Source organism: Musca autumnalis, unplaced genomic scaffold (genome assembly GCF_047663935.1).
Source record: "Musca autumnalis isolate F117 unplaced genomic scaffold, ASM4766393v1 scaffold_2, whole genome shotgun sequence".
Lineage (NCBI taxonomy): Eukaryota > Metazoa > Arthropoda > Insecta > Diptera > Muscidae > Musca > Musca autumnalis.
This window is the reverse complement of record NW_027411755.1, coordinates 180,699,828-180,717,346: the sequence shown is the minus strand read 5'-3', so window position 1 is coordinate 180,717,346 and position 17,519 is coordinate 180,699,828. Positions and strand designations below refer to the sequence as shown.

Genomic DNA, 17,519 nt, shown 5'->3' with positions numbered 1-17,519 from the left:
TCCATATTGTGGTGGAGGGTATAAGAACCTACGTCAATATACTTTGCGTCAATTGCGAAGGTGTTATATTCTACTTTCGTATACTTTGGAATAGAAGAACCTGGTAATTTCCCCACAAATACTATCGGATCATCTCCAAATATATTTTATAAAAGTGGCAACGTTTTTTTTAATAATGCCCCAAACATTTGAAGTTCGTAATTGTGTGTGTGTCTCTGATATATGCGTGATTCACAATATAAGCCGTAATTCACAATAATCTTTAATTTACATTACAGTTAAAAAGTGATTTATCGTGGACACTCACCATCTATATAGTTCTCATATGGTAACACTATTCCTCGTTTCAGCAACAGTACCAACTGTTTAAATATGTACACGAATGACACACAAATAGTTTTTAGTTTTCGTTATTTTATTTACATTGTAATGATAAAAAAATGTATGAACGTATTTATGTACTTTGTATAGAGATAATAAAATATATGTACAAAGGAAAATCTTTAAAACGAAACTACAAAAAATATTCGAAACTTAAAAAAACAAGACAATATAATCAGGAATAAAATCAAGACATCTGGAAGAACGATGTCATTTACAAAGACATTTACAACTACATTTGCATGTGTTGTTGTGATTAAAATTTTAACTTCCATTCAACTGCAGTTTCTTAACATTGTTTTTTGAATTAAAATCTAAAACTGCTGACGTCACCAAATTGTTGTGCTTGAGCCAAAGAACCATGGCCAAAATGTAAAGCACTCGCTCTGGCCATTTCGGAACGAGTACGAGCTTCATTGGCATTATGACGTACCATTTCATTGCTAATATAGCCAAGGGAACCGGAACCCAAATGTATTTTTCCATCGGGCAGACGTACCAAACCCAAACCACCAGAGCCCAAGGAAATTTGACTGCTACTTGACGAACGGAATGATGTTTGTATCTGTTGCTGTTGGGCCACAACGTTTGAGTTGGCCTTGGAATCAAATTGAAAACCGGAACGCAGACCGGGTATTGCTCCTGTTCCGCTAGCACCAATCAAAGCACGGAAATCATCATGAACCAAGGGCGGCAAGAAGGGTTGATTATTTTGGGCAATATCATTATCGATAATTTCTATAACAGCATACTGTTTAAGGGGACGTCCTCCAATGTTGCCGAATACTTGTTGATCGTTACCAGGACCAGCTGGACGAATGATGGCTGTCTTGCCGAAAGGTATACGTAAAGGCTGTTGATCTGGTACATTGGGATCTAAGGCAGCGCCAGTTGTGGGTCCAAATGTGCCCAACAATATATCACCACCACTGCCAGTGGGAGCTGTTGGTGGTGAATAAACTCCACCATTAACACTGCTAGTGACACCGTATGATGAGCCACCCCCAGATGATGGACGATATTGTTGTGCGATTTTACCAATACCGGTAGGTTTGAGCGGGGATGGAATTAATGTGGTATGAGGAGCTACAGGTGTTGGGTGAGTCTGGAATAACGTTTGCTGGGTAAGTGTGACTTTGGGTCGAGCTGTTGGTAGCGGTGGAAGATCTGGTACAGCCGGTAATGGTTTTATCGTTGGTAGCGGTGGAAAGAAATGACCACTAGCTGTGGGTTTTGCATATGCATAGCCCTCATCGACAGCCTTGCTTGGTTTTTCATAAGTATACTGGGAATTAGCCAGAGCCACCACTGTGCTGAGAACCACTATCGTGTAAGTGATGTAGGGTGTCATATCTGCAAAGAAGAAGAAAAGTATTCATTAATATTTGTTTGGGTTTGGTGTTACAGGATTAAAATTCTAAATTTGTATTCGCTCAGCATTTATGCTAACGAGGGTATATACACTTTCATACGGGCAAAACGTTTCAGACAATTTGGCGTCGATTTAGCATTGTCCGTCCGTCTGTCTGTCTGGCTGGTGCGCACGATAACTCTCGAACGGATGAACCGATTTGGTTCAAAATTTTTGCTTTCGAAATATTTTGTCCGAACTTAGTTTATGTTCGAAGATGGGCCATATCTGCCCACTCCCTCGGGTGCCTCCCTCACAAAAGTTCAAAAATGTTCGGAAAAAATATGGACACAATAACTCTTGAAGAGAGTAACCGATTTGCATGTCGTGAAATTTCTGCCAGACATAGATGAGATTTCAACATGGACTCTATCGGTCCACTCCTTCGGGTACCTCCCACAACAAAATTTCAAAGAAGTTCAGTTTAGTACCTGATCTCGAATCGCTTTGATTTTTAACAACTTGTATTCGCTGCCCCCATTACGATAGTACAAGTTTCATCAGGGGCAAGTCCATACTTCCTGAGAAAAGAGTCCGAAAGCTGTAAAAAACCTCTATGGCACCGTGTGGAGTGGTTGGAGCGCTCGATAATTCCGAACAAATCGGCTGATTCGATCCAAAATTTGGCGTTCATACAAGTTTTTACAATCCACTCCTTCAGGTACGTCCCCCACAAAAGTTCAAAACTTTTCGCTTAAGTGGTACGCACGACAACTCCCCTAGAAGAAAACAGCATACTGTGAAAAAACGAAAGAAACGAGAAACAAACCCCTCTAAAGTTGACGACCCCTGCAAACGTTTTAAAGATCACGATCTGCGAATCTGCACCTGGAATGTTCGCACTCTTTATAGAGAAGGTGGCAGATGTACTTGAAAAGTACAAGCCCGACATTACTGCCATAACGGAAAAACGATGGAACGGGAAAGGCGTCACAACAACACCTAAAGATGACGCACTGACACAAAGCATGAGTTTGGTTGCAGATTTGTAGTTGGTCGGAGGTTAAAACCTCTGGTCACCGTCTTCACCCCAGTGATTGAAAGACTCGCTGAAAATTCGATTAAAAGCAAAATTCTTCAAAATCAGCTTTAATTGCGCTCATGCTCCCACTGAAGACAAGGACAAACAGACCAAAGATATATTTTACGAGCGCTTAGAAGACACTTATGACCGTTGCCCTGCCCATGACATTAAAATTATACTAGGCGATTTTAATACCAAAATTGGAAAGGAAAATATGTTTGGCCCAACAGTCGGAAAATTCAGTCTCCACGGTGAAACATCTGACAATGGTATGAGGCTGATAAACTTTGCAGCTGCAAGAAACATGGTAGTTAGCAGAACCAGATTTAAGCATCTCGATATTCATAAGGGCACCAGGTTGTCGCCAGATCAAAGAACAGGAAATCAAATTGATAACGTTGTGATAGATGGACATCGGTAAGCTGCAATCACAACAGATAGCCACAGCATATTCCACTCAACTGGCCCAACTGCTTAATCAAAGCGCTCCTCGTCCCGATAACATATCAGGACAAGGGCAAAACATTGCCCACTCCATGCAAACAGCCACAAAATTAGTACTTGGATACCAGAGACCTCCACCAAGGAATCCATGGTATGACCAGGAGTGTTGTGCTGCTACCGAAGAGAAAAACGCGGCATATAGGGCTACTTTATAATCAATAGCATCGGTAGCGCACGAGAGAGGTATCGGGAGAAAAGGAGAGAGGAGAAACGTCTTTTCCAGAGGAAAAAGAGAGAGCGAGATGGAAAAGCGGGAGTGTGAACAAATCGAGATGTACAGGAGACGGAATGAAGTCTGAAAATTCTACCAAAGAGTGAAACATTAAATTGATGGCTTTGGAACTGGCACATCCTCCAGTAGAGACCAGGAAGCTAATCTGGTAACTGATATAGATAGTGTGCTAAAGATATGGAAAGAGCATTTTTCCAAACTCTTGGTATCCAATAGTAGCGAAATCGAGGAAGATAAGACAGATTCAATCGCAGAAGATTGTATTGAATGTATACCACCCGGTTAAGATGAGGTAAAGACAGCAATAAACCGGCTGAAGAATAATAAGGCAGCAGGAGCTGATGGCTTACCAGCCGAGCTGTTTAAAACCGTCCATAAGAAAGGAGATAAGACTTTATGTTCCAAATATAGGGGCATAACTCTTCTCCCTATCGCCTACAAGATAGTGTCAGGGATAATATGCGAACGACTAAAGCCCATGGTCAACGAAATAATTGGACCATACCAATGGGGCTTTAGATCTGGCAAGTCCACCATTGACCAGATATTTACCCTGCGGCAAATTCTGGAGAAGACCCAAGAGATGCAGACCGACACCTACCACCTTTTTGTCAATTATAAAGCAGCCCTCGACAGCCCGCTATGTTCAAAGGCATTGCAAGCCATGTCTGAATTTGGTATCCCCGCAAAGCTCATCCGGCTTTGTAAGATGACTTTAACTGATACTAGGTCCTCAGTTAAAATTGGAAAGAACCTATCCGAAGAATTTTGTACCAAAAGAGGTTTCGGACAAGGAGACAGCCTTTCGTGTGACCTATTCAACATCCTGCTGGAAAAGGTAATACGAGATGCAAATGTCAAAAGAAATGGCACAATTTACACCAATAGCCACATGTTACTTGCCTATGCTGACGACATAGACATCATGGGACGATCAGTAAAGGAAGTAACTGATACCTTTAGGAAGGTCGAAGCAGAATCTGCGAAAGTGGGTCTGGCGGTAAACGGTGTGGAAGTTGGTACCTACTATTTTGAGGTAGTTAAAGACTTCGTCTACCTCGGCACTGCCATAAACACAACAAACAACATCAGTTGTGAAATAAGAAGAAGAATTGTATTTGCCAACAGATGCTACTATGGTCTAAGTAAGCAATTTAAAAACAAAGCCACATCTCGTCAAACAAAAATAACACTATACAAAACGCTGATACTACCCGTGCTAATGTATGGCTCCGATGCATGGGTACTTGCGCAAGCAGATAAGGCAGTGCTTAGTGTGTTTGAGAGGAAAATTCTTCGAAAGATCTACGGGCCGATTTGCGTTGACGGTGAATATCGACGTCGTATGAACCACGAGCTATATAAGCTATACAAAGACATGCATATAGTTAAACGTATCGAGATGCAACGATTGCGTTGGCTAGGCCATATCATGAGAATGAGCGATGATGAACCCGTTAAAAAGGCGTATGAATACATGTCACATGGCGGTGCACGCAGAATCGGCAGGCCTAAGCTTCGATGGAGCATACAAGCAGATGAAGGATTGAAAAGGCGTGGTATTCCAAAAAGTCAAGCGAAAAACAGAGAGGAATGGAGATCTTTTCTTGGTTCGGTCTATGGAACAAATGTTCTGTAATGGGCCAACTAAGTAAGTAAGTAAGTAGTTTGAGGCCTGCACTCGAATCACTTTGCTTCTTTTTGTAACAACTTGGCCCGAAAGCTGTAAAAAACCCTATGACGTCATGTGTAGCGGCTAGAGCGCACGATAACTCTCGAACGGATTAGCCGAATCGGTCCAAATGTTGGCCTTCGAATGAGGTTCCAATATGTCCGTCCACTCCTTTGGGTACCTCCCACACAAAATTTCGGAAAAGTTCAGTTTAGGACCTGCTCTCGAATCGCTTTGATTTTTGTTGTTACAACTTGTATTCACTGTCCGCCATACGGCGGTACAAGTTTCATTAGGGGCAAGTCCATACTTATTTAGCAAATAGCCTGAAAGGTGCAAAAAACCCCTATGACGCCGCGTTTAGTGGTTAGAGCGCAAGATAAATCTCGAACGGATCTGCCAATTCGGTCCAAATTTTGGCCTTCGTAATATTTTGTCCAAACATAGTTTAAGTTCGAAGATAAACCATATCGGTCCACTCCTATTGGTACCTCCCCCCAAAAAGTTCAAAAATGTTCGGAAAAATTGTGCGCACGATAACTCTGAAGGGAGTGACTGATGTAATCTATACTATGTACATCCTATTATATCTACCAGGCATAGATCAGGTTCAAATATGGACTATATGTATTTGTCTACTCCTTCTGGTACCTACCACACAAAATTTCAGATAAGTTCACTTTAAGACCTGTTCTCGAATCACTTTGATTTTTGTTGAAGCGATTTGCATTCGCTTCCTCCATTAGGACTATAAAAGTCATTTCAGGGGCAAGTCCATATTTCTTGGGAAAACAGCCCGAAAGGTGTAAAAAACCCTATGCCACGATAACTCTCGAACTGTTCAACCGATTTGGTCCAACATTTGGTCTTCGTCATATTTTATCCAAACTTAGTTTCATTGGGCAATACCGGACCACAACTTTCGGTACTTCTCCCCCAATAAAATGTCACTAAAATGCTAGGACGATATCACTTGAATTGGTCAACCAATTTGGTCCAAACTTTGGCCCTCCTAATATTTTGTAAAAATTTAGTTTAATTTCTAAAATGGCCCATATCGGACCTCCCTAAGGGTACCTCCCCCACAAAAGTTCAACATTTGTGTCTAAGTGCAGTTAATTCCAAATCCACATTTTTGTCGGCAAGTTCAAATTTTCAAAAAGGGCCACAAAATTCTGAAGAGACCCTAAATACATTCGATCTGCCCGTAGATAAAAGTTTCACTTCACATTGGCTGAGGGTATATCTCTGTCGCCAAAGCCGACTGACACTTTTTTACTTGTTTTTAAAAAATATTTGCATAAGTTTACAAAAACTTTGTACTTCCTTAAATTGTGAAAATATTTTTGAAAAAATCAATTCAAACAGAATTAGAAAAAATGGAGAGTAGAAGTTTCAATATGTTAAAATTATAAAAAAGCTATAACCATCAATTAGTTACATATTACAAACATTTGAATGAATATCTTTAAAAATATTTTTTTTGAAAATACACCCCAAATTAAGGGCTTCATTTACAGTCCAAATTTAAGTGAATAAATATTTTGGGGCGTAAATGAATAGTTTGGGGCCTTATTGTATTTTCGTTGTTTGGATTGATATTACATTTGCCAAATGCACCCAAATTTCAAAAATGCATTTTGGCCCCAATGACATTTTGGGGCATTGACGTAATATTTTTTGGTGGCCAAATTTCCTAGTTTAGGGCCTTTTTGTATTGGGACCATTTTTCAAATTGGAAAACACCCCAAAAATTGGGATCCATTTTCATTTCCGTTTGGGGTGTTATTTCATGGGGCCTTATTACTGTACGCTATAGGAACAAGGTCCTCAAGTCCCTAGGCAGCACTTGGGGTGTTTACAAAGAATCCTTGTTGTTGCGCTATGCGGCGCACAGTGGTTAAGAATAGTTTTTTTCTGGTTAAACTTTGTTCGACAGATAACGCTTTTAGCTTTCTGATGCTTAAAAAGAGATCAAATTCGGTTTAGCAGCTGCAGAGGTATTCAGGGACAAAGTTACATTTTTCAGTTTTTCATATTTTACATCAAAATATGAGTGTTTTTGAGTTTTTCATATGTTCCAATCTATTAAAAAAGGTCAAGCACTAATAAAACAACTTACAAAAATACTCCTTGGGTTCTCATTTAACTCATAGAAAGCCTCGTATATTTAAAAATGCCAATTTGTGTAGAAAATCTATAATTAATATGGGAAACGGTATGGAAAAACGCACATTTTTACTCATTTAATTTTAGTAAATTTAAAAATTTAAGGTCTGTTGTATGCTGTTCCCTAAAAGTTCTAGTCCACTAAAGTTGGAATTTCGCTAAAGTTTAGTACCTGACGAAAAATAAAATAGGTCGCTTGGTGTAAACGCAAATTTATTAAAATTCTTATTAAAGCCCACGACCCTACCTACATAACAAAAAACAATGAACACAATATCTGTTATAGTTTCCGAGAAGTAGCTATTTCTTTCTTCGAAAATTGTAAAATTCAAATATTTTCCAAAATTGGAAAACAATTCTCGTCTTTAGGAGCACACCCACACTTTCCAATATTTTGATATAATTTTTTTTGTTGTTTTTATGTTTGTAACATATCGAACTAATCATTTGCGACCATATAAATAAAGTATATATACTCTCCACTAAATACCGTCAACATAGGTCCATGTTTTGGTATAGCCCCCATATAACGGTACCTCCCGATTTTCGGTATTTTGAAGATTTTAGCTACAATTTTTGACCAAACCACCTGTAATTTGACAGTTGAGGTTCCTGGCAATCACAAAACATCTCCACCTAAAACTGTCAATATAGGTCCATGTTTTGGTATAGCCCCCATATAACGGTATCTCCCAATTTTCGGTATTTTGTGGATTTTTGCTACATTTTATGACCGAACTACCTGTAATTTCACGTTTGGGGTTCCCATTGGTCACAACATATCTCCACTAAGAACCGTCAACATAGGTCCATTTTTTGGTATAACTTCCATTTAACGGTACCTTCCGATTTTCGGTATTTTGAGGATTTTATCTACAGTTTCTGACCGATCTATCTGTAATTTGACAGTTGAGGTTCCCAGTAATCACAAACCATCTCCAACTAAAACTGTCAACAAAATATCACCTTCAAAAACTGTGGAGAGAGGTCTACGTCTTGGAATATCCCCCATATAACGTTACCTCCCTATTTTCGGTATTTTGAGGATTGTAGCTACATTTTGCGACCGAACTACCTGTAAATTGCCGTTTGAGGTTCCCAGTGGCCACAAAACATCGCAACCAAAAAGTGTCAACATAGGTCCATGTTTTGGTATAGCCCCCATGAAACGGTACCTCCCGATTTTCGGTATTTTGAAGATTTTAGCTACAAATTTCGACCGAAAAAACCAAAAACTGTCAGCATAGGTCCATGTTTTTGTTTGTTTGCCAACGTAGGTTCATGTTTTGCTATAGCCCCCATAGAACGGTGCCTACCCATTTTCTGTATTTTTGACCCAACTATCTGTAATTCGAATAACTGTCCACATAGACACATGTGTTGGTAGAGCCCCCATATAACGGTATCTCCCGCTTTTCGGTTTTTTGGATTTTAGCTACAATTTTTGAGATACAATTCGACATTTGAGTTTCCCAGTGGTCACAAAACTTCTCCACCAAAAGCATAAGTCCATACTTTGATTTAGCCCCATATAAGGTTCCCGACCGATTGAATACATTTTTTATGATTTTTTTTTACCTTATTTAGGTATAAGTGGACAGAAAAAAAATAATTATTCCGTTTTACTTCAGAATATTTTATGGTGGAGGGTATAAAAAGTTCGGCCCGGCCGACACGTTTTTACTTCTTTTTCTTTAGTTAAACTATTTATGTTTTCTATCCATATAGAAACTAGCAATCGGTTACGAACAAAAAAAATTCTTGAGCTATTTTTTGGAAAAGCTTTTTTCCACAAATTAACATTTTTTGGAGTATATGAGTTTTATTTGAGTTATATAAGTTTTATGAAAAAATTTAAATTTTTTGTAATTTTTTTTTTTTTTTTGAAAAATTTGTGAAACCTATTTTAAAATTTTTTCTTCATTTTTTTTCTGTTCGTATTTTTATAACTTATTTATTGGCGTTTGACCTTTAATATATAAGAAGATATAAAAAACACAAAAACACTGATATTTTGATGAAAAATAGTAAAAAAATGCAAAAGTTTATCTTTGACCTTGAATTCCTCTGCAACTACCAGACCGAATTTGACCGCTTTTAATTCACCGGAAAGCTGACTGTGTTATCTGTCTAACAAAAAAATTATGATAACATATTATCCGTTCCAAAGTTACAGAATTTTGACCAGGAAAAAACGATTCTGAACCACTGTGCAGCGTCAGTGTCGGAATGAAAAACAGCCAATATAGACGAGTTGAAATCTATTCTCAGTTCGGTCTATAGGACAACTGTTCTCTAGAGGCTCACCTTAGTGAGTAATTATCAACTTACTTTATTATTCTCTTTATTTATGTTAATTATCTGTGTTAATTTTTCTAAATATAATAAGTGTAACTAAGTAAATAATTCATTATCCAGATATAGTATTCATTTGAGCAAAATTAACACATTAACCGACATAAATGGGTGATAATTAAAGTAGCGAAGGGGCTTTGCAAGTGATATACTGGATATTATGAAATGCAAATATATAAACTTGTATCATACCAGTCGAAGCTTGTGTCACATATTCTTAACGCCCATACAAAATTATTAATTACCTGCAAGCTTTGATTCATTCATATTGCCGACAAGACAATGACCGTAAAAAATTACCAATGATATATTAACACATAAAATTAAGTAAAGAGAGAGAATAAATTACAGTGTTTGGTGCCTTTTGGGATTATGATCGCATAAATATATAATTGTAGATTAATAAATGGTTTATGATTAGTAATAAAACACATAAAATGCTTATGATAAACTTCTAATGCATGGGAATAATAATAATAATTTTGATAGACTATCGTAAAAAAGGAATAAAAATTTCAGTCGTTATGACGTAACGCGCACAGTCGCTAATTTCATTATAGAATCAACATTTAAAGCAATTTAATTCAATATTTTCAGCTTGCAATCTTATTACCTGAGTTATTTTGGCTAAATCGAGGTACTCACACTCACAATATTCTTTTTTATTAATTCATTCATAAACTAAGCCTCACTTCTAATGAAAATGCCTCATATTTCAGTGAAATATGCGTCACATGTTTGTTTCTTAAGTCTTTTGTTTGAAAGCTTCAATAAATTACACAATTTCCATACTAACAAACATAACCATTAAACTTTGACCGAGAATAAATAAAAACTACTCAAATTCATTAACCAATCAGCCACCGTAAAGTCATGTATCAATATTGCCAACAAAAACAATAAACCGTAACAGAACTACAACAAACTTTGTAATGAAAATTTGATCCGCAAAAAAATCAATAACTACCATAATCGCCATAGACACGAATAGCATTGTGAATTGTAAATAAATTATGTCGACAACAATAAAACCGTAACAACAAATCGAATGGTGGCCATTATTTGTGTCATTTTCATTTAGTTTTTGTGTTGCCAATTTCATTTGAAACGACAATGCCAAACAACAAACTGACAAATTGTTTAGAGAAGTAAACAATGAATTGAAATGATATTTAAGAGATAAAAATAAAATGTTCAACTACACGCCTACCTTCTGAGAAACTATTCAAATCAAGTTCATTGATTATAAAGTTTATGATTCGATGTATGATGACTACGTGGCTGGGAGGAACAAGCAGTGAGAAAAGTTATAGTTTATTGGAAGAGTAGGAAGGTAAAATGTAGTTACTTCGTTTTATATATTTTTGATCGATAGTCATATTAACATTTGTACTCGTTATTCGAATATAGTAATATTTTCTTTTTGAAATTATAAAGGGTATGGTGATAAATACCAAGTAGATGCATTGATTAGCTTAAACAGGGTTCTAGGAATTATTTTTATGTGGGGGTAGTGAGGAAGTTCTTTGACCACTTCGCCAAACTATAGTTAATTCGGTGTGAAATTGTAGCAAAAACCGATAAAGACCATCTTCGAAATCGATCTACATGCAGACATCAGACACATCATTAAACAAGAATATACATGCGATACTCGCATACAGGGACGTACGCAGGGAGTGGGCCCTGGGGGCCCGGGCCACTCCCGAAACGCTTGGTCGACTACAATTTTTTGAGATACTTTAAGAAATTATTACGTTTTTTCACTAAAATAATTTTTATTTTTGGAATTTTCAAATGAAAACTTGAATTGTTCTGAATGTCATGTACTAAAAATGTACTTTATGAACAAGTTGTCTAAGAAATATTTAATTTTTTGTTTTGTTTGAATACTCTTTTTCAGAAAGTTTCCAGTGAAATCTGAATTACTTCTTTTTCTCATGCAATTTCATTATCAAATAATAAAGGGTCGAGGAATTCTATAATGAATATAAAGGTCTTGAGGCTTTAAACTCATTCTATATTCAAAAAATTACGAGTTTAGAATTGGGCGGATTGGAAGTGCATCAAATGACATGTTTACTGGACAAAATGTACGATATATCAAGTGTTTTCCGTGGAGTATATCTCTAAAACCAATAAGAAAATTGTTTTACTGCCTTAATTTTTTTTATTATTTATTTAATGGAGAAAAATTTATTGTTTTGCGTCATAAAGTGCTATTATCTGCTATAAGTAGAATACCCAACCTAATTTTTTTCTTATCATTAAAAAAATAAATGCTCAAACATTGGTTAAATTGTATTAATATCTGCTGTAATTTCGGGGTTTAGGCTAACGATAAAAATGTACCTAATCGAAATAATGGCCTTTGACTTGTCATATGTTTCGAAAAAATCCGCTTCAAATAATTTGGTGTCGATTTAGCCCAGCTCTTTCGTCTGTCTGGCTCGAGCGCATGATAACTCTGGAACGGATCAACCGAACTTTATGTCATATCGGTCCACTCCTTTTTTCCCACAAGTCTACAAAATGTTGCGCACAATAACTGTCCAAGGTCCAAATCGATTTCATCGAGACATAGATTAGGTTCGAACATAGATTATATCGATTCACTCCTTCAGGAACCTCCCATACAAAATTTCAAGATCCGATTTCACCGAAACTTTGAACTAAAATTACTTTCGTACATATGTATATAAGGTACCAAGAAGGTCTATATGGGACAACATCTTCGGATACCTCCCTCACAAAATTTCAACATAAGTGCAATATAGGGCTGTTCGAGAATCCATTTTACATGTTGGCCAATGCTACTCCTTGCGGTCTTGTTAACAGCGATATTCTATTTTTCGTGGGTAAGTCCATGCTTCCTGACATAACGGTTCAAACGCTCTAAATCTTACCATGACCAACTAAAATGACGGATTGAAACGATAACTATCAAAAGGAATGACTTCCAAAATGGACCATTCTTTCAGGTATCTTCTCCACAAAAGTACAAAACTTTTGGGCTCTTATCGAAGTCAAATTTATGACTACAACATAAACATATTTTCGCAACGCTTAAAATCGTGAAGTTTTGTACCCAATGTGTTTGATATTTTTGCCGGAAAGTGTATACGTCCAAAAAAGATCACGAAATTCTGAAACTCCCTGACTACACAATTTATAGGACAGAGATATTGGTTATGAAGCCCGTATTCGATCTGTCTACCGACTGATACTTTTTTACTTGTTTTCGAGAAAACAAAAGTTATGAATTTTCAAAAGTTGGTGCCGACAGAAGTGCTTAATCTTTGGTCATAGTCCTTGGAAAGTTTTAAATGTCATCGAGTTCATAAACATCTAATCGTACAATTAAGATAGAAAAAAGGCGGAATAACCATTGGGATACCAGATGGAGTTTTTTCGACTTAACCCGAATGTTGGTTTCGTAGTCTCAAACAATACTGCGTGTAGAAATCGAGTATATGAGTCGTAATTGGTATCGCCCGACTCCTGATAAAAATGTTTTCTGTTCTAAATACATGTTCCAGAACCTGCAAGAATCTACACATTTTTACTTCTGAAAATGAGTAGATTCTTGCAGTACTGGAACAGACCATAAATCCAATTTTCTGAATTTTTTAGTTGGCTTGCATGGACTCTATAACTTCTGGTAAAATAGTAAAGCTTTCGTGTTTTTATGACATAAAAGAATATTATTTTCTTAGTTATTTATTTCAATTAAAATTAATATACACATAAGATTAATAGTTTTTTAGATAGATCTTCTTATCAGCATCAGTCCTCGCGGTAAAAATGTGTCCAATTGATAACTTAACAAGGCAAAAGTAACACACAACATTTTTAATGGGACTGAAGTTAATATGTGATATATGGATATGTACTTTAAAGAATAAGAAATACTGAAAATCTTTGAAATAGAATCGAGCTACTGTGGTTAAAAATTCTGGGATACACCAACACGTTAACCTACATGTGTAATATTCATTTGAAAGATTTTTTAGTTATTGCGTTAATTCTGTGGAGAATTTGGTTAAAATCTTCAAAATACCAGGCGGAATTTTTTTATTAAACCTATACTGAAATTTCAAACTTATATCTGTAATATTGTAAACTCTCTCTATTGAACTTACATATATACTTTGTGTCAATATTTCATATAAAATCAACTAAAAACCCTTTAAAATAGCTTTATGTAACGCTACACAACATTTTTTAATTTCATGATTTTTGATCAAGTTGGGCTTCCCCCCAAAATGAAATCCTGCGTACGTCCCTGCTCGCATATATCCACCTTTTCGTAGAAAACTAACTTACGTTGAAACTGAGGTATGGGGTATTGTAAATCGCGAACAATTGTACTATACCATAACTTTTGAACGCATTTCGGTAAAAAAAAACTGTTTTAGACCGATTCACCGATGGGTTTCTTAAAATAATAATTTGAGCGGAAGCTGTGGTCGTATTAATGTAAAAAAATAGGAAAAAACGTTGAAAGAAACGAGTTTTTTGTGTTAATTTCCAATTAGTGGCCTTACAACACAATGTAGAACTTAATGCTCAAAGAAGAAGTTAAAGAATGTACTTCAGAGATGAGGTTTCTAATGAATTATTTTTAATATATTCACTGTATATACCTCAAACGGATGCTGACATTTTGAAGACAGAAAAATGTTTTTTTTTTGAATTTTTGCCCTAGTCGGGACGGCTTCTGCTCCATAGATACTAAACCGTTCAAAATACAAGAATCTTAGGTACATTTTTGTGGTTGACTGTATCCTTAATTTTTGGGCGGTTGCGTATCTTTGGACCAGAGTCGGAGAAAAAAGTATAAAAATTGGATATTTTCAAAAGATTTTTGCTATTTTTACCATTAAGAACCGTTCATAGACATTTCGCATATTCCAGAAAGTTGTTTATTGATGCCTTTGCTACACTATTGTGGTTGATTGTTATCTTGTATTTTGAAGGGTTTGGTATCTATGGAGCAGAAGCCGAGAAAAGAGCATAATAGTCGAAATTGTTTTGCTATTTTGACCATTAAGATCCGTTTCTACAGAGATCGTATATTCTAGAAAGATGTTTATTGATATCTGAGTTATATTTTTGTAGTTGGTTGTTTGCTTCAAATTTGATCGGTTTGATAGCTGTATAACAAAACTTGAGAAAAATTTTAAAAGAAATGTGACTATGGCGATTTTGACCTTACAGATGAAGTTTGATGGATTATATGTGTTAACAATTTTTGTTCTTTAAGACAAGAGCTACAACTTTGCCTCTGTGATAAATTCAAATTTCCTAATGGTTTGGAAGATATAGCCCTGACTAAATGACCCTTTTTACATCACAGCCTCAAACCTTTGGAGGCCTATAACCGCGAAAGTTGATGAGATAGGGAAAAACGGCGAGACACGTGTCTTCTCGTTTTTTGTGTTCTATCACACTGTGGAGTCAGAATATGGTAAATATAACATGACTCAAAAAATTACACACAGTGATATTAAGAGCTCCATAAAGTAAAGTACATAAAGTAAAGTACAAGTATAAAGTAAAGTACAAGTATTGTATAGTTTTGAAATTTAACCCATAACCAGTTCTTGTGCTTCTTATTACCGTGGAATAATGGGCGGAATGATTGTGCGCATTTCCTCTGAAGCGTGCATTTCCCACAGCAAAATACCGAAAGTAATAAAACCTCCTACAGATGTACTTAGTACAACAGCTTCAGAATTCAAAGTTATGATTTATTTACAAAGACCCTGAAAGGTTAAAAAACTTCTTTTGAAGATGTTCAACCATCAACAATCATATTTGTTTCTCGTCTCAAATTTGAAAAAAAGTCCCAAGACTTTGTCAAATGTAAGCAAGTGCAACATGTGTGCGGAACACCCAACTTGAGTCGATAAATCATATCTGACCCAAGGCTAACAGCCTAGAAATTTGCCTGGTAATAAATCTTGCGGTATATTTTGATCGTATCAGTACAATATAATATGTGATGCATCTTTATTTCTGTTATTGCTTTTAATTAACTTGTTGGTAATTTATTTCAACGATTATCTTCTGATAACAATTAAATGACTCTCATTCATCAAAAGTAAAATAAAAATTTGGAATCTTATTATGGTTTTATTTTTCGTTTGTGTAATATTTGAATGAAATGGAATTACGACACAAACAAAAAATTTGCAATGTCATGACATCACAACATAAACAGTAGGAAAATTGCATCTTGAAATATGTTTAGCAATTAACTTTTTCTTTAATTTCTTGTTTGTGTGAATTTTTTGACAAAGTGCTAAATGACTCTGATAAATTTATTTTTTAATTTCAAACAATCTCGTTTTTATGTCTTCCTTAAGCTGCACATATGGCAGGCACTTAAATGAAACTGATGGAAGTGTTTTTTAAGTTTTTTTTTAAAGTTTCCATGAAAATAGTTCACACCTTGTGTGTCATTGTTTAATTTTTATGGAACATTGTTGTCTGTTTCTTCTCGAGTCTATTAACACATTTTGTTAATTAAGGTTTAACATCTTAATTTATTTTTTTGCTATAATTAAAAAAAAAGTAAATAAATAAACAACACGCGTTGGTGTTACCTTTTCTTGCTTGGAAACACCCTTTTTGTGCATTGTCGTCGTCGTAAGACCAAAGTTTATCGATCATAAAAATACCTTTTTATTTGGCAGTGGGTTGAGTCACAGTCACAATTACATGCACCTTCATTTAACTTTCAATAACAAAACGTAGAACAACAACAACAACATTTGTCGAAGCCAAAATTATGCACTTTACCGCCTTTACGTTTTTCGTTCATTCCCATTCATTGACTGTTTTGTGTTTGCGGAACTATGAAGCAAAAAATCTCATGCTTAAAAACATAAACATTTTTTATTGTTGTTATTGTAGTTGTCTTGTTGAGCTTTAACAAATGATGATAAGCATCTTTAAGGTTTTTTTCATAGCTACTGTATTTTGGCGTTTTTGCCACCATTCGTTAAATTCGCAATTTTAAATGTTGTTTTTGTTCCTGTGACTCTGTCAAGTGCGATGTGTGCTGGGAGATAAGAGAAGTGTTTAGCGTTTGAGTTGAAGTTTGAATTAATTATGACCTACACGCCAATGTGGCATAAAATAATTTAATGTTATTATTTAAAAAAAAAAATAAATAAATGAAATTATTTCTCCCGAAACAATACAATCTGTAATATGAGGGAGGCAGAAATTTATGGAAGTTATTTCTTCCATCCTTGTGGAATGCATTGATGAGATGGAAGAAGAGTCACTCATGTACACATAAGGTGGAAGAGAGAAATCCCTTGTGCCTGCTATGCCTTCTGGTAAGAACTGAGAGCTACATACGTTCAGCTGAAAACAAGGATCCGGCTTTAGTTGTAGTCTCCCCAGCAAAAAAAAGTCATTGCCAAATAATGGGTTTTTATACCCTCAGCCTTTAGGCTAAAGAGGGTATTTACACTTTGATAGACCAAAAATGTGCCTCATAGAAATAATGGTTTTAGACCCCAAGTATGTTTGTACGATATCCGTTTCAGACAATTTTGAGTATATCTAGCAATGTCCGTCCGTCTGTCTGTCGGTCTATCTGGCTGGCTGGTGCGCACGATAACTCTCGAACGGATCAATAAATTCGGTTCAAATTTTGGGTATCGAAACATTTTGTCCAGATTCGATTTAAGTTCGAAGATGGACCATATAAGTCCACTCCTTCAGGTACCTCCCACACAAATGTTCAAAAATT

General features: G+C 36.0%; 1 protein-coding gene across 2 annotated transcripts in view; it reads right to left on the bottom strand.

Moving 5' to 3' along the window:
- Positions 1-397: 397 nt before the first annotated feature.
- The window catches only part of LOC141394962 (uncharacterized), a 108,231-nt gene continuing 91,109 nt past the window's right edge, over positions 398-17,519 (bottom strand). For both annotated transcript variants that reach the window (XM_073970175.1, XM_073970176.1), the window contains one exon: positions 398-1,734. In XM_073970175.1, coding sequence (XP_073826276.1) covers positions 689-1,732 — 1,044 coding nt within the window. In that variant the 5' untranslated portion in view covers positions 1,733-1,734 and the 3' untranslated portion in view covers positions 398-688. The remainder of the gene's footprint in view (positions 1,735-17,519) is intronic.